Here is a 16,127-nt window from a genome sequence, read left to right on the forward strand (position 1 = left end):
GGTAAACATCGATTGGCCGGACGATTGGCATTTGATTGTGCCGCGGAAATGAAACAAATAATTTAATTACATGTTAAATAAAGTAAATAAAGCCTCCGTTTTAGGCGTTTATATTTTATTTGACATCAAATTATTATTTTCAAGGGTTTTCCAGACCGCAAGATGATTTTCAAGGGTATTCAAGCACTGGAATACATTAGTTTATTTTTAAGGGTTTTCAAGGGTTTTCCAGGCGCGTACGAACCCTGTATATAAATAATACGAAAGAATACCATACAAAAATATTAAGACATACTTGCTTTGATCTGCTAACCCAGCTGGTACAGATGTCACATTGGGAAAGCCAGTATACCTCTGCCGAAAAAGTAAATAGCATTACATTAGTATCAGATACACAATATAATTCAATAATACAAGCCAATACTAAGTTTATTAATTTTTTCTGTTAAGTCTTTTTAACATACATGTATGTGTATGATGTTATGACCTTCAAACTGCAGTAACCATGGAGCAGCTGGGGTTATGCAATATGCCTTGGTGACCATCCATAGCAAATATGAAACCACCCATTACATAATTCAGAGTTAAATTCAATCAGAAAATGTTTAATCAAACTTTACTAAATTCTAAATCATCTTGACCTTTGCCCAAGATAAAATTCTTGGGGCTGCTAGTATGCAGTTGAATGTATGAATGAGCGAATGGCTATTGGATTTCAAACAAAGGTGAATATATTGAAAGACTGTGAAAAGACAATGTTGGAACCTATGAGAAATAGCACAAGTTCTTCAGCTAATTTATACAAATTATTTATACTTTAATCACTTTTATACATACAGCTTTAAAGCTGTCCAACTTTCATTCGTATTAGACTCAAAATCAGTTTACTCTACCAGAAAATCTGTGAATACAGGGGCCAAAACATAAGTGAAAAAATTGTAACCTGAGTTCAACCACAAGACTTGGCAAATGACTAATATGACTATACACTTAAAAGTGTGACATTTCAAAATGATACCTTTGGATCGTCTCCAAACAGATCCTTCACCACCGACATCATTCGATCCGACTTAGACAGGGCTTCTTCAAGCTGAACATACAAACAGATTCATTTTATTTTAAATAAAGTTTATTATTCCCATTATTCTGATGGTATCAAAAGTTCTGGCAGAGTTTCTGCCAGAGGGTAAAATGGGTATGGCGCCATACCCAAATTGTTATTTTTTTAAGTTAACATTTTGACAAAATTAATTACTCTTATCATTATTGTATGATTTTCTTAAGCCTAACCCTAAATGTAACCCATTTTCTTTGTGGAGGAGGCCCCCCATAGCCCCTGTTGACTGTGGTTGCATTCAATAACATAGTGCCATACCCAAAAATTTCTTTCTGGCAGAAACTGGTTCGGAATGTCCCTGAAACATATACACACATACTAAATATGCTAATAGTTTTTCTTTGTTTTAATGTTAGAGCACATTGAATTATTAATCATCAGCTATTGGGTGTCAAACATTTGGTAATTTTTATGTATTGTCTTAGAGAGGAAACTTGCTACATTTTTCTATTAGTAGGAAGGGATCTTTTATATGCACCATCCCACAAACAGGATAGCACACACAAAGGCATTTGGTTCACTGGCTGGGACAAGAAATAGCCAAATGGGCCCACTGACGGGGATCCATCCTGGACCTGCCATGTATCATGCAGGTGCTTTACCACTGCACTACGTCCCACCACACAAAGGACTGAAGTAGCACTATATAACATTATAGTCTGCTTGCATCAAATGGGCCCACTGACGGGGATCGATCCTGGACCTACCATGTATCATGCAGGTGCTTTACCACTGCGCTACGTCCCACCACACAAAGGACTGAAGTAGCACTATATAACATTATAGTCTGCTTGCATCAAATGGGCCCACTGACGGGGATCGATCCTGGACCTACCATGTATCATGCAGGTGCTTTACCACTGCGCTACGTCCCACCACACAAAGGACTGAAGTAGCACTATATAACATTATAGTCTGCTTGCATCAAATGGGCCCACTGACGGGGATCGATCCTGGACCTACCATGTATCATGCAGGTGCTTTACCACTGCGCTACGTCCCACCACACAAAGGACTGAAGTAGCACTATATAACATTATAGTCGGCTTGCATCAAATGGGCCCACTGACGGGGATCGATCCTGGACCTACCATGTATCAAGCAGGTGCTTTACCACTGCGCTACGTCCCACCACACAAAGGACTGAAGTAGCACTATATAACATTATAGTCTGCTTGCATCAAAAGAATGGAACTCAAAACCTGTCAGTGTAAATAAAAAGGTTTCTTTATAAATTACCTTATAATTGCATCTATCAAGGCAACCGATGGAATAGCCAAGGTAATAGCAATTGCCTTTAATTTCTGTGTACTGCATTATTAATTACTAGTGACAATGGTAATTTGTTAAGAACCTTTGTTATTTATATAGAATTGTATTTACATAGATTATTGGTCATGAGAATTAGTATGGGATAAAAACATGACGTGAATTTCAAGAGCTGCAAGCTATCCACATGCAGCAGTTTATACACACATAGGAAACGCCTTGCCCTTAAAATTAATTGAAACATATGGGCGCTACATTGTATTAGCCTTTGACTACTCTTGTTTCAAACACAATTGGTTTTGAAAATTTTAGTGGCACCCTATACAATGTTTTAAGTCCATTAGTATTTGATGCACTAATACTAGTTGAAAACAAATTACGTTAATTTATTGATGAGAAAACAACATGGATGGCAGACATCGGAGTATTCTATTTAAAGCTGGGGACATGTCATACTTTGACCATGTAAGGTGTAATCAGTTTGCGTCAAAATGGAACCGATCAACTGGCATATAGCTATATACTAAAAATAATTATAAAACTACAATAAAAACTTTATTATTTTGCAATAGCATCTTAGGACAAATAGAAACAAAGTAAAATACCCAATAATAATAAAAACAACACTGTAGTAATCATTTTTTCAAACTCCGTTTGCAATGGCACTGCTAACTGATATTGTGAATTTTAAAGGCTACATTCGGGGGATTTGATTTGCAACACAAAGGAAGTCTCAGACTGTGCTTAATTAAACCAGACTGTTTACCTGACTCTGGTCATAAAGGATTTCTTTCATGATGGCCATCTTGCGTACATCAGCGGGAGACATTGTGTTGTCTTTTCTCGCTTGTTCTGTAAATAAAAAAAGCATTCTGAGAATCCTGCTAAAACAATACATGTCCACTAGCAGGTCCAACAAATATTTTTATCTTATAAATTCAAGGGCCATAACTGTAAAAAATATGTCTATTGCCATGAAAGTTAATCATACAGCTATATATAAAATTTCATTTCAATATCTTTAGTCATTGCTGAAAAAAAGAAGTCTGGAAAACTAATTTTCATATCTCCTATGTTCTGTCAAAAATGGGTTAATGGCCATGAAAGTCCATCTTGATCTGTAACTGTACATGATAAAGCTATACACAAAATGCCACCTCAATATCTCAAGGCATTGTGAAAAACACATCTGTAAAACTATATGTGGGACACCAGACGGACAGACAGAAGGATATAAAACCTATACACCCTCCAGTTGGACCAATAGTGGACTGACATGTGACAAAGTGAGTGGATAGTGCAATACCCATATCACATTTGTCATCAGTTGTGTGTATGAAGCAGAGGCGTAGTCAGAACATTTTTTGCATAATGCACATCACTTAATTGGGGGAACTTAATTACTGAAAAAGGAAAGAGGATATTTTATAGAACAATTACAGACAGTCTCGACCTATTCCCGGATTTTGTTTTTATTACGCATGCATACTGGGCATAATGGGCGCTACACCTTTGTGAAGGAAAGGTTTCCCCATATTTTATTATGCATGCATACTGGGCATAATGGGCGCTACACCTTTGTGAAGGAAAGGTTTCCCCATATTTTATGTTCTTGTTGAAACCCAAGTTCTTGTCTTCCAATACATTTTAAAGAAGGACCCAAACTGCAGTCAACATGTAATGCAGTTCTCAAATGAGTTTCCAACATTTTCTGCACAAAAACACTTTAAATGTGATTCACAAAACAAATGCTCATAATTCGATCTTTTTAATGAAAAATTAACATATTAAAAACAAAATTGCGAAAGAATTTTCAGTTTGGCAAAACAATTATATTCAAACATTTGTAACTGATTCTATCGATTTCTCCACCTATCTGATAGATTAGGTGCCAATTGCAGGTCCATGTGATCAGTATATTTTTATAGAGTATAAAGTATCTTTATATATATTTGTCCAACTAAGCGACTTAAATACTGAGACAGTTATCGAGGGTACCAGATATCAAGGGTCCAATTAAAGGATCAACCTATTCAGATAGTTATGTAACACACAGTGATATGAGGAGACAAGTCACTACCAGATATCGAGGATCAACCTATTCAGATAGTTATGTAACACACGGTGATATGAGGAGACAAGTCACTACCAGATATCGAGGATCAACCTATTCAGATAGTTATGTAACACACGGTGATATGAGGAGACAAGTCACTACCAGATATCGAGGATCAACCTATTCAGATAGTTATGTAACACACGGTGATATGAGAAGACAAGTCACTACCAGATATTGAGGGTCAACCTATTCAGATAGTTATGTAACACACAGTGATAATAGGAGACACGTCACTACCAGATATCGTGGGTCCAATTAAAGGATCAACCTATTCAGATAGTTATGTAACACACAGTGATATGAGGAGACAAGTCACTACCAGATATCGAGGATCAACCTATTCAGATAGTTATGTAACACACAGTGATATGAGGAGACAAGTCACTACCAGATATCGAGGATCAACCTATTCAGATAGTTATGTAACACACCGTGATATGAGGAGACAAGTCACTACCAGATATCGAGGATCAACCTATTCAGATAGTTATGTAACACACAGTGATATGAGGAGACACGTCACTACCAGATATCGAGGATCAACCTATTCAGATAGTTATGTAACACACCGTGATATGAGGAGACAAGTCACTACCAGATATCGAGGATCAACCTATTCAGATAGTTATGTAACACACCGTGATATGAGGAGACAAGTCACTACCAGATATCGAGGATCAACCTATTCAGATAGTTATGTAACACACCGTGATATGAGGAGACAAGTCACTACCAGATATCGAGGATCAACCTATTCAGATAGTTATGTAACACACCGTGATATGAGGAGACACGTCACTACCAGATATCGAGGATCAACCTATTCAGATAGTTATGTAACACACCGTGATATGAGGAGACAAGTCACTACCAGATATCGAGGATCAACCTATTCAGATAGTTATGTAACACACCGTGATATGAGGAGACAAGTCACTACCAGATATTGAGGGTCAACCTATTCAGATAGTTATGTAACACACAGTGATAATAGGAGACACGTCACTACCAGATATCAAGGGTCCAATTAAAGGATCAACCTATTCAGATAGTTATGTAACACACAGTGATATGAGGAGACAAGTCACTACCAGATATCGAGGATCAACCTATTCAGATAGTTATGTAACACACCGTGATATGAGGAGACAAGTCACTACCAGATATCGAGGATCAACCTATTCAGATAGTTATGTAACACACCGTGATATGAGAAGACAAGTCACTACCAGATATTGAGGGTCCAATTAAAGGATCAACCTATTCAGATAGTTATGTAACACACAGTGATATGAGGAGACAAGTCACTACCAGATATCGAGGATCAACCTATTCAGATAGTTATGTAACACACCGTGATATGAGAAGACAAGTCACTACCAGATATCGAGGGTCACAATATAGGAACAAGGATCAATCAACCTATTCAGATAGTTATGTAACACACAGTGATATGAGGAGACAAGTCACTACCAGATATCGAGGATCAACCTATTCAGATAGTTATGTAACACACAGTGATATGAGGAGACAAGTCACTACCAGATATCGAGGATCAACCTATTCAGATAGTTATGTAACACACCGTGATATGAGGAGACAAGTCACTACCAGATATCGAGGATCAACCTATTCAGATAGTTATGTAACACACAGTGATATGAGGAGACAAGTCACTACCAGATATCGAGGATCAACCTATTCAGATAGTTATGTAACACACCGTGATATGAGGAGACAAGTCACTACCAGATATTGAGGGTCCAATTAAAGGATCAACCTATTCAGATAGTTATGTAACACACAGTGATATGAGGAGACACGTCACTACCAGATATCGAGGATCAACCTATTCAGATAGTTATGTAACACACAGTGATATGAGGAGACACGTCACTACCAGATATCGAGGATGAACCTATTCAGATAGTTATGTAACACACAGTGATATGAGGAGACACGTCACTACCAGATATCGAGGATCAACCTATTCAGATAGTTATGTAACACACAGTGATAATAGGAGACACGTCACTAACCTTTCCTCATCTTCTCCAGTTTGACAGCCATGTGGTTTTTAGACTGATGTCTCATGGTACGAGCAACCTGAAACACAAGCTTTAATTATCTTGGAATCATGACACAAAACACCGACATGATAGAAATACAGACATACAGTGAATGTGCATCAAGATGTGTATGGCAGTGGTTAAGAGCATGTATGTCCGAGAGTCTATGTGTTTGACTGTTTGTGTGTGTGTGTATGTGTGCGTGTTTGTATGTGTATGTGTAACAGTGTATGTATGTGACTGTTTGTGTGTGTGTGTATTTGTGTCCAAGTGTGTGCGTCTATATCTGTGTAAGTGTACAGGTGCATGTGAATGAGTACATACATGTGACAATATTAGTGCACAAATGTGTGTGCATGCATGCATGTAAACAAAAACTGCACTTTTGCAAACTACAAAGATGACACAGTATCTCTGATTACTTACATGTATTAACCAATATGAGTATGATTAAAGTAAGCAACAATAAATACAAATTGTTTCACTTTTAAAGTTTATTCACAAACGTACGTGTTCTTAAAACATTCCTTGTCTCTGAAAACTATTTTGGGACGGGATGCAGCCCAGTGGTAAAGCGCTCGCTCGATGCGCGGTCGCTCTGGGATTGGTCCCCATCAGTGGGCCCATTGGGCTAGTTCTCATTCCAGCCAGTGCACCACGACTGGTATATCAAAGGCTGTGGTATGTACTATCCCATCTGTGGGATGGTGCATATAAAAGATCCCTTGCTGCTAATCGAAAAGAGTAGCCCATGAAGTGGTGACAGTGGGTTTCCTCTCAATATCCTTAACCATATGTCCAACAACATATAACCGTAAATAAAATGTGTTGAGTGCGTTGTTAAATAAAACATTTCTTTCTTTCTGAAAACTACTTTATTTCTGTTTAATCCTTCAAGCCAGTGTGATATGTTGACATAAAGTAGGGCATAATTATCTAAACTCACCATTTCTTCTCTTGTTGCTTTGTATACCGACAGATCATGTATCGTACTCTGAAAATATATCCCATTAATTAATTAATTTATTACAAGCATAGAATATTTGTATATAACATATAACAGCACGGTTTCTACCAGAGTACAGAGGGTAAAATTATGTACTATAAAATCTTGGAAATTAATGCATATATATTTTTATTTTAGATAATGAATGAATGTTTAATGACACCACAGCACAAAAATACACATCGGCTATTGGGTGTCATAAATGGTAAAATGATAATAAGAAAATTCCAGTTTAAATTTTGTAAAAATGCAAAATTACATGAAAAGTAGTGTCACATTTCAAAACATTTCAAACCCGTAACCACCGAAGTAGGGGCACTTATGATGTTATACTTTAATTACGTTCCCTCAAATTATGTTATGGCAGAAAACGTGAACAGGTTTTTAAAGAACTACAATATTCACATACATCCCATGCAGGTTTCCTGGCAGTGGCTCTTTTCTTGCGAGCAGTAGCACGACCGTGGTGACCAACTCGGATCAAAGACATTGACGCTAGTTTTGACCTTGGTCTACAAACAAGTTAAAAATATCAACAAGTATTCCACCTTCAGATAATATTCTTGGCTAGATAAATACAAGTGGATCAACTACAATAACAGTCTGAAATCTGTAAACAAGAGAGAGGCCACAAAATTCCAAATATCATGATTCAACCGAGTCAACAATAAAGTCAATGCACCATTGTTTTGGCTTCATACACAATAAGTATGACATATCGAATGGTAAGTTTTTCATATATTATATTTTCTCCTCTTTTTATTCTTCCTGATTTTTAAACTTGTTTTTTGCTTTGCAGGGCTTCTAGATTATGGTAGCCCCATTCCCATGGCTAGTGATATCCAATGTTGGGCTAGTAAATAACTACTATTGTCATGCCCGAAGGTTAGTGAAAACAAAAGTCAAAAGATGCAGTAAAGTCAATTATGTAAATATGAATATCCTGCCCCTACACCAGCCCCTCAATGTTTGTGTTTTTAAGCTCTATCTCCCTCTTTTGGTAACATACCTGATTATTACTAATATTTAGTAAACTTTTATTAACTTAAAGTAGGGCTAGTGGATTTTTAATTGCAGCTAGTAAATTTGTTAAATCACTGATCCCATGGCTAGTGGATTTTATAAAAATTCTAAAAGCCCTGCTTTGTGTACATTCATATACAAAAAATAAAACATACAGACATCAGGGCTCATGTGTGTTGTCATTGTAAGCAAATCTGTCGGGACTGAATGGGTATCGGTACTAGTATTCCTGAAGGTGTGACGATTGATTATTTGCTGCACCTTTTATATCATAGTAAACATTCACTGTGGCTGCTTAATACAGGTATTTTAGCGATTTGGGATCCTCTGTAGGTGGCCGCTGACCGCATTAGGCAGGTGGCTGCTTATTACGAATACATTTAATTTAACAATCATTTGAGAGGGGGAAAAAGTGGTTGCTTATGGCAGGTGACCACTGTTTATAGGTGGTCACTAGAACAGGTTTGACTGTATTTGTATATTTACAATAATTTATAAACATTATTTTAAATATTTTAAGGTAAATTACACAGTGGAGTCCTCAAGAACGAATATTAACAGACATTTTTGAAAAACTAATATAACAATTCTGATGTCTTGCAATCATGTTATAAGTTGAGCAAATGGATGTTTATAATGATAAAAAGTTTTGTTTAAAAATATAAGCTGCATTTTGAGTTTTAATAAATATATAAACTGATATCCAGAAAGATAGTTATGTTAAAACATATAAGGACCATATTTTTGGCAAGTATTGATCTGTAAAGAGAGTTTTGCCAGCAGATGCTGTAACAATCATGTGACATCAATACCAAGAACAGGCAAAAATAGTTTTTAAAATTATGTTTTCTTTCAAATTACAATCTTTGAAAATCATAGAAAAAAGGGACAGCCGTGTCCGGTGTATCGATGCATCCGGTGATTCAGCGCACTTGGTATTTTGCTTAAATATACTTAGGAAGTTGTCATGTTGTTGGTGTTTTTAAAGAATTAAAGTTTAATTCCTTTTTCAATGGTTAATCAAGTATCAACATATTTATTGTTTTAAAGAGTACAATTAAAAATTATTGGAATCAATAATAATATCATAATTTCAAAATAAATTATTCACCTGCTTTTGTGTATATAAACGCGAAATAGGTCAGCCGTATTGATATTAAGAATGTTAAAACCAGTGTAAAAACATGTTTCCTGCATTTTTAAAATTATAATAAATGGTAAAGTATGTGTTTAGGTTAATTTTATTTAAATTGAAATAAATTGCAGACAAATGCAAACAAAACAAACGTTTTACACCTTAACTGACAGTAATATTTTTAACAATAACGTAGCGTTTATGGGCTACAAAGTTAGGTCATGGGCGGTCTATATATAGCGGGGTCACCGATCTACATCTACTGTGCTGAATCACAGGACATGCAAACTGTTTTGGATACAAGGGGGTGTCTAAATTTATGCACAATTTTAATGTTTATTTACTACATACATAAAAGAATTTCTATCGTATTTCCGATTATCCACTGCTTCATTGGTGAGAGACACATTTTATTAAGTACTGAAACCAAACAACCATCGAAACAGGTCCCTCCCCAAAACAGGAAGGCTAAATGGGGGACAACAATAAATTGGAAGAATTTTTAATGAAAATTTTATATTTTTTTTACTGAAGACTATTAAAATATTTACGAAATGTGTATATGATGTGTTATATTTGACATTTGTTGTGTACGAAGCGAAAAAGGTGGCGTGCTACTTGTCGTCTTCACCGACTTCAGTTCAAGTGTGACAGTAAACTTGTATGGACATGTCATTGTCAATCGGAAATTATTATATTTTTATCTTGTTCTCTTTTTCAATTAAAAAATCTAATTAAATTTTTTTTTTAAATATAAATTGGTAAAATGTAATATTACAGCAATCTATATACAGCGCTATAAAGTAATTAAAGTTATGAAAACCTTAAAACAAAATTAAAGAAACCGCTTCGATTTCCCCCGTACTTGTACCAGGCTGTTGATTGGTGACCTTGTCTCGTTAAAGTGTTTATTATATGTGCACCTGTAGAAGCACAGGAGATATCTAAAATATCGAGGATAACTGCAAGGTGAAATAGACTGGTATGTACAACTAGATAAGGTCTCACTACACAGATCACTTCCGGGTGAGAGTTGATTGATGACGGTCCACTATAGTTCCTAATTGTGGCACATGTTATGGTTCACATATCCACTTCTAGGAAATGGTGAAGAATTAAAACAATATGTATGTTTAATGGTAAGCCTTCTGGCTGTATTTTGCCCATGTTATTTTGTAATATTGTGCATCGACCTTTTGGAACAAGTGACAGCCGGAGTGAATCGGTTTATGAACCACCTGTTCGGACCGGTACTACAGCCAGATGCGGTCATATAGCAAAAAACTGAGACGGAAATGCTCACAATTTTGGAATGAATATAAATGCTTATATAATGTATGTTCGCAATGGTGTATGTTGTTAGTGCCAACGAGAACCCGTTCTATGGGCAGTCTTCGCTTGAAGTTGGGCAGTTTAACATGGGTTTCAATGGCAGATGACATCTGTGTAGTGAGACCTAAGTTGACAAGCGTATCTAATGTATAAACATTAGTGTACAAAAAGAGCATATGCGCAGAAAGATGCGCATTAAAAAATCAATCAACCATTTCAGAAATTTTTGTGAAAATTATTGTTGATGCTTTAATTGACCACTAGATTACATTGGTAAGATTGTGTAATAGCAAGAAATGTCTCGATAATCCTATTTCCGGGTTTTGCTTATAAGCGCGTTATGTATAATTAGTTTAGTTTGTTTATCGGCTGTAGAATGCACGCGTGGAAGGTTCTTTGCTTTGTTATCGGCCTTCCAAAATCCAATTCGATCACCATTATTATTCCGAATTCATACTGAACTCATTCCGATTTCTAGTTTCATAGTGTTAGTCTACAAAGGCCCCGAATGTTTTGATCTCTATTATGGTCACATTTTGTTACATGTCTACACAATATATGGGGCTTTTTACTGTAGTGCTGTATAGTGTATAGGAAACAAATTAACGTATCATAATCCATTATCCTGGCGTCATTACTGTCATATGTTTTCCAATTAAAAAATTTAATATAATAAAAACGAGGAAGGATGTAGCTCAGTGGTGTGCGATCGATCTAGGATCAATTCCGATCGGTAGGCCCATTGGGCTATTTATTCTAGCCAGTAGGCCTACTCCACAACTGACATAATAAAGGCCGTGGTATATACTATCCTGTATGCGATGCCACATATAAATGATCCCTTGCTGCTAATCAAAGAATAGCCCATGAAGTGGCAACAGAGGGTTTCCTAGCTCTCAATATCTTTGTGGTCCATAACCATATGCCCTATGCCATATAACCATAAATAAAATTTGTTTGACTGCATTGTTAAATAAAACATTTTTTTCCTTCCTCCAAAAAACAAGCCGCAAACTTGTGCTAGTATTTAGCTATATTTTGACGCCATATGTTTTGCATAACTTCATTAGTTGTCTATTTTTGTCCTTGTTATAGTAGTGTAGTGTCTACCAGGGTTTGAAACAAAACCTGACAGCAACCCTATTCAACACTGCTTCGGTAAAGTTTGCTGTCTTTTTGAGATAGCGGCCTGTGAAAAGTGAATAGCAACCTAACAGTTGAAATACAAATTCACCTGCTAAAATCCAAAAAATTGCAGGTCATTGTAGTACAACACATATCAAGCCAAAATAAGTGGGGTAGTAGGTTGAAAACAGTTACGTGTTTGCCTTCAATCCAGCTAATCCTGCTTCTTTTTTTTCTTTTTAAAACTTTTTTTCAAAGTAACATATCAATTCCCCACCCCCAACAATTTTATAATTTGTGCCATGTTGTTGCGTTGTGTTAAATGCTTCTTGTGATTTCTGCTTGTAAAATACCTAGGCTAAGAATGCTGACTTCACAGTATATTTCATTTATTAATTTATTTTTTATTTTTTATAAAATTAAAATTTAGTCTAACTTATTAAATGTCACCTCACAGTCTTACAAATATATATCTAACATTATCTAACAAATATGATTATTGTAAACTAATTCAGTGTACGTTTAACTGCAATTTGTATAAATACTGCATGTTCATTTCCCGCGATCTGCATGCATGCTCTTGACCATAGGTACAAAATTAACAAAGACAAAGGAAGTGGGAAGGGGGTGTTAGGATGGAAATGATTGATTGTCAGCTTAACTGTACTGTTAAAAAGTGCTTCACCTATCATTTATTCAGAAACCCCTGACTGTTCCAAACCCTCCACTCGCCCCATGGTCTTTTGTTTTTGGCCTGCTATGTTAAAAAATAACAGCAGGCCATATTTTACTTCTTTTTTTGAGCCCTGTCCCTAAGACTGAACATGCAATTACTAGGCTCTAATCTAGCAGGTGGAATGGAGGCTTTTTTTAATCGAAACTGTTCGTCGCCAAGTTATTAGCAGTAATGAGAAGTTGGAGTCGCTGTAATATTTTGGACCTAATCTGATTTAAAACAAAATCACACAACAGACGAAGAGGCCCATACTTGTATAGTGCCACAGCTCACATTAAACATGTTGTCGGTCCGTGGTTTTACTTTGATGCCAGACTGTACATCATCGCATATCATGCTGTTTGCAGTAACCAGTAAAGCATTATTTCTCGGCCACATTCATTTCAGGAATGCCAGAAAATACTTTTATTTTATATAACAATGACACAGTAATGTAAAATTAAATATTAACTGATACTGCATTTTTAATTAAAACAAAAAATTTTTTTATCGAAATATTACAATTTGAACCGAGTGTATAATTCGGAATGTTTCCGAATGAACGCGGAACATGACGAAATATTACGAAAGGTACCGATACTACCAATAAATTTATCTTCGCTTTGGCTATTTTAATCAAACGTTTTCCCTTTCTCCTAAGAAGGGAGAAGTCACTTCTCCGGCTTTTTCAATTCTAGATTAATGCTTGAAACACAGTTTTGCTTCAGCGTAGTGTTTATTGATTGTTCTGCCACTAAATATTGTAATATTTTTATTGACTATCAATCTATATGTTGTGAGTGTAACCATTATATATCATTGCGGGGTTGTAGAATGCCAGAGTATGACAAATATTTTGAAAAGTCACTAGCCACAGGGCTAGTGGGTTTGTGAAAACCACTAGCCCACCAAGATAAAGCACTAGCCCAAATTCCTGATCAATTATAACTGGATTTTTATATAATTTTTGTAACATTACACATTTATGAGTATAACAGTAAAATAAAACAAACACTTAAATCATGTTGTAACTTTCAGTTTTTTGTCGTGTCGTACGTTTTGTCTTTTGTCAAGTGTGATCCATCGTCATTGTCCCGCAGGGGCTAGTGGTTTTGCGTTTCTCACTAGCCCGAACTTAAAAACCACTAGCGTCGGGCTAGCGGATTTGTCGAACTCTGAGAATGCTTGTTCAAGCCACCCCAAGATGTGTGATGGGTTGCAGGATTAAACGCTTTCTGTAGACTTGTGATGGGTTGCAGGATTAAACGCTTTCTGTAGACTTTATTTTCTTTCCTGTCCCAATCTGTGCAAACAACTAATACGTCATGGCTATGGTATATATTGTCCTGTTCAATGTGAGTAGTTTGTGTGGTGGCTGTGGGTTTCTTCTCTCAACCAGTTGTCAAAGTAATGATATGTTAGGTGCCTTATAGCCTTGGTATAAAATGTGCTATTGTATCACTAAACGGTGCTTTCAAATTGATTAGCAGCTGTCACTAATACAAAATTAAGAACAATATGTTTCCTGTAAAACGCTGTTATGTGTCTGTGTAATTAACATCTGCTCTTGTTTTGTTAGGCTCACAACACGTGTAGTTCTGTAGGAAGGCCAGTATGGCTTCTGGCGAAGACGGTGGCATGATGAGTAGTCCAGTACCCGGCCCAGGACACAACCCAGCTTACCCTCATGAAAACACACAGATGATGCAGAAGGTGATGTAAATTATATAGGGAATAACTGGTTACTGTCTTAAGATATGAGCTTTATCCTGCGAAGGTTATAATGGCAAATGCAGCGAGACTGCTAAGCTGCATTCGCCATTCGACCTGAGCAGGATAAAGCCGATATCTTAAGACAGTAACCCGTTATTTCTTTTATTCTGTAATCCTACAGAAATATTCGGAAAATAATTATTTATTCCAATTTTGTGTACGCAAATCGAGTATTGTCAACCTAGCAAGGCTTTGCCGTATGATGTCATACAAGATACATGGCGTCATTATTTGTAAGAAGTTAGCTACATTCTGTCACATTAAAAAAACATTTTCTAAACTCTAATTCATAAATAAATATACAAGTTTTGTATTGTTATTGCAAAACTAAAAGTTATTTGTATTTATTGTACAAATGATTTAAAGAGTATGTTTATTGAAAATCTAGTCTGAAACACTCAAGTCGAGTTGGGCTTATGTCACGTGGCCTATATTTTTGGTCAGTGACCGAAAATATAGAGATTTATCTAGTCATCACATCTTGCCAATGTATACAGTGATTGCTTGATAAATAGAGGTTATTACCAGAGTGTTTTTCGGTATCGTCAATATCATATATTAGGAATAAAAATTGTATTATGCGAGCATAATACATTATTTTTATTCCTAATATATGATATTGACGATACTGAAATACACGAGGGTAATAATCTCTTTATCATATAAGCTCAAGCTTAATACAACATGTTTTTGTAAACTGTACACGCAACTTTAATTCCAGTCCGCCATTACTAGATATTCAAATGACGTAAGAATATGTGGCGCGGTGTATTTTTGAATGGAAATGACGTAATTTTGGATGTCCTTACATCAAAATAAAGTTATGCCTAACGTTTTTTGTTTTCTGGACAGCTTTCAGTGTCAAATTGCCATTGAAATGTTTTTATTTGATGACTATGAAAGCAAGAAATGTTTTATTTAACGACGCACTCGACACATTTTATTTACGGTTATATGGCATCAGACATATGGTTAAGGACCACACAGATTTTGAGAGGAAAACCCGCTGTCGCCACTACATGGGCTACTCTTCTGATTAGCAGCAAGGGATCTTTTATTTGTGCTTCCCACAGGCAGGATAGCACAAACCATGGCCTTTGTTGAGCCAGTCATGGATCACTGGTCGGTGCAAGTGGTTTACACTTACCCATTGAGCCTTGCGGAGCACTCACTCAGGGTTTGGATTCGGTATCTGGATTAAAAATCCCATGCCTCGACTGGGATCCGAACCCAGTACCTACCAGCCTGTAGACCGGTGGCCTGCCACGACGCCACCGAGGCTGGTTTGATGACTATGAATGTCAGTCATGGAGTGTCACCCAAATACGTTTGCTTAAATGTCAGTAAACCTAGTGCCGAGACCTCAAACTAATTTACATCTAATTTGCAAAGTTATCAAATTCTTAAAGTATGTGATCTGAAAAATATCACATACTTTGATTGC

General features: G+C 36.3%; 2 protein-coding genes across 2 annotated transcripts in view; one reads left to right on the forward strand and one right to left on the reverse strand.

The window, feature by feature from the left end:
• The window catches only part of LOC121374990 (titin-like), a 33,042-nt gene extending 22,422 nt beyond the window's left edge, over window positions 1–10,620 (reverse strand). Inside the window, exons 1-7 of the mRNA XM_041502171.1 lie at window positions 10,562–10,620; window positions 7,990–8,092; window positions 7,521–7,568; window positions 6,545–6,611; window positions 3,153–3,238; window positions 1,019–1,090; window positions 296–354 (exon numbers count right to left, since the gene is read on the reverse strand). Of these exons, the coding sequence (XP_041358105.1) occupies window positions 296–354; window positions 1,019–1,090; window positions 3,153–3,238; window positions 6,545–6,611; window positions 7,521–7,568; window positions 7,990–8,070 (413 nt within the window). The 5' untranslated portion in view covers window positions 8,071–8,092; window positions 10,562–10,620. The remainder of the gene's footprint in view (window positions 1–295; window positions 355–1,018; window positions 1,091–3,152; window positions 3,239–6,544; window positions 6,612–7,520; window positions 7,569–7,989; window positions 8,093–10,561) is intronic.
• Window positions 10,621–11,220: 600 nt separating this feature from the next.
• The window catches only part of LOC121373931 (transcription activator BRG1-like), a 47,696-nt gene continuing 42,789 nt past the window's right edge, over window positions 11,221–16,127 (forward strand). Inside the window, exons 1-2 of the mRNA XM_041500759.1 lie at window positions 11,221–11,343; window positions 14,490–14,623. Coding sequence (XP_041356693.1) covers window positions 14,525–14,623 — 99 coding nt within the window. The 5' untranslated portion in view covers window positions 11,221–11,343; window positions 14,490–14,524. The remainder of the gene's footprint in view (window positions 11,344–14,489; window positions 14,624–16,127) is intronic.

This window comes from Gigantopelta aegis, chromosome 6 (assembly GCF_016097555.1).
Source record: "Gigantopelta aegis isolate Gae_Host chromosome 6, Gae_host_genome, whole genome shotgun sequence".
Classification (NCBI taxonomy): Eukaryota; Metazoa; Mollusca; class Gastropoda; order Neomphalida; family Peltospiridae; genus Gigantopelta; species Gigantopelta aegis.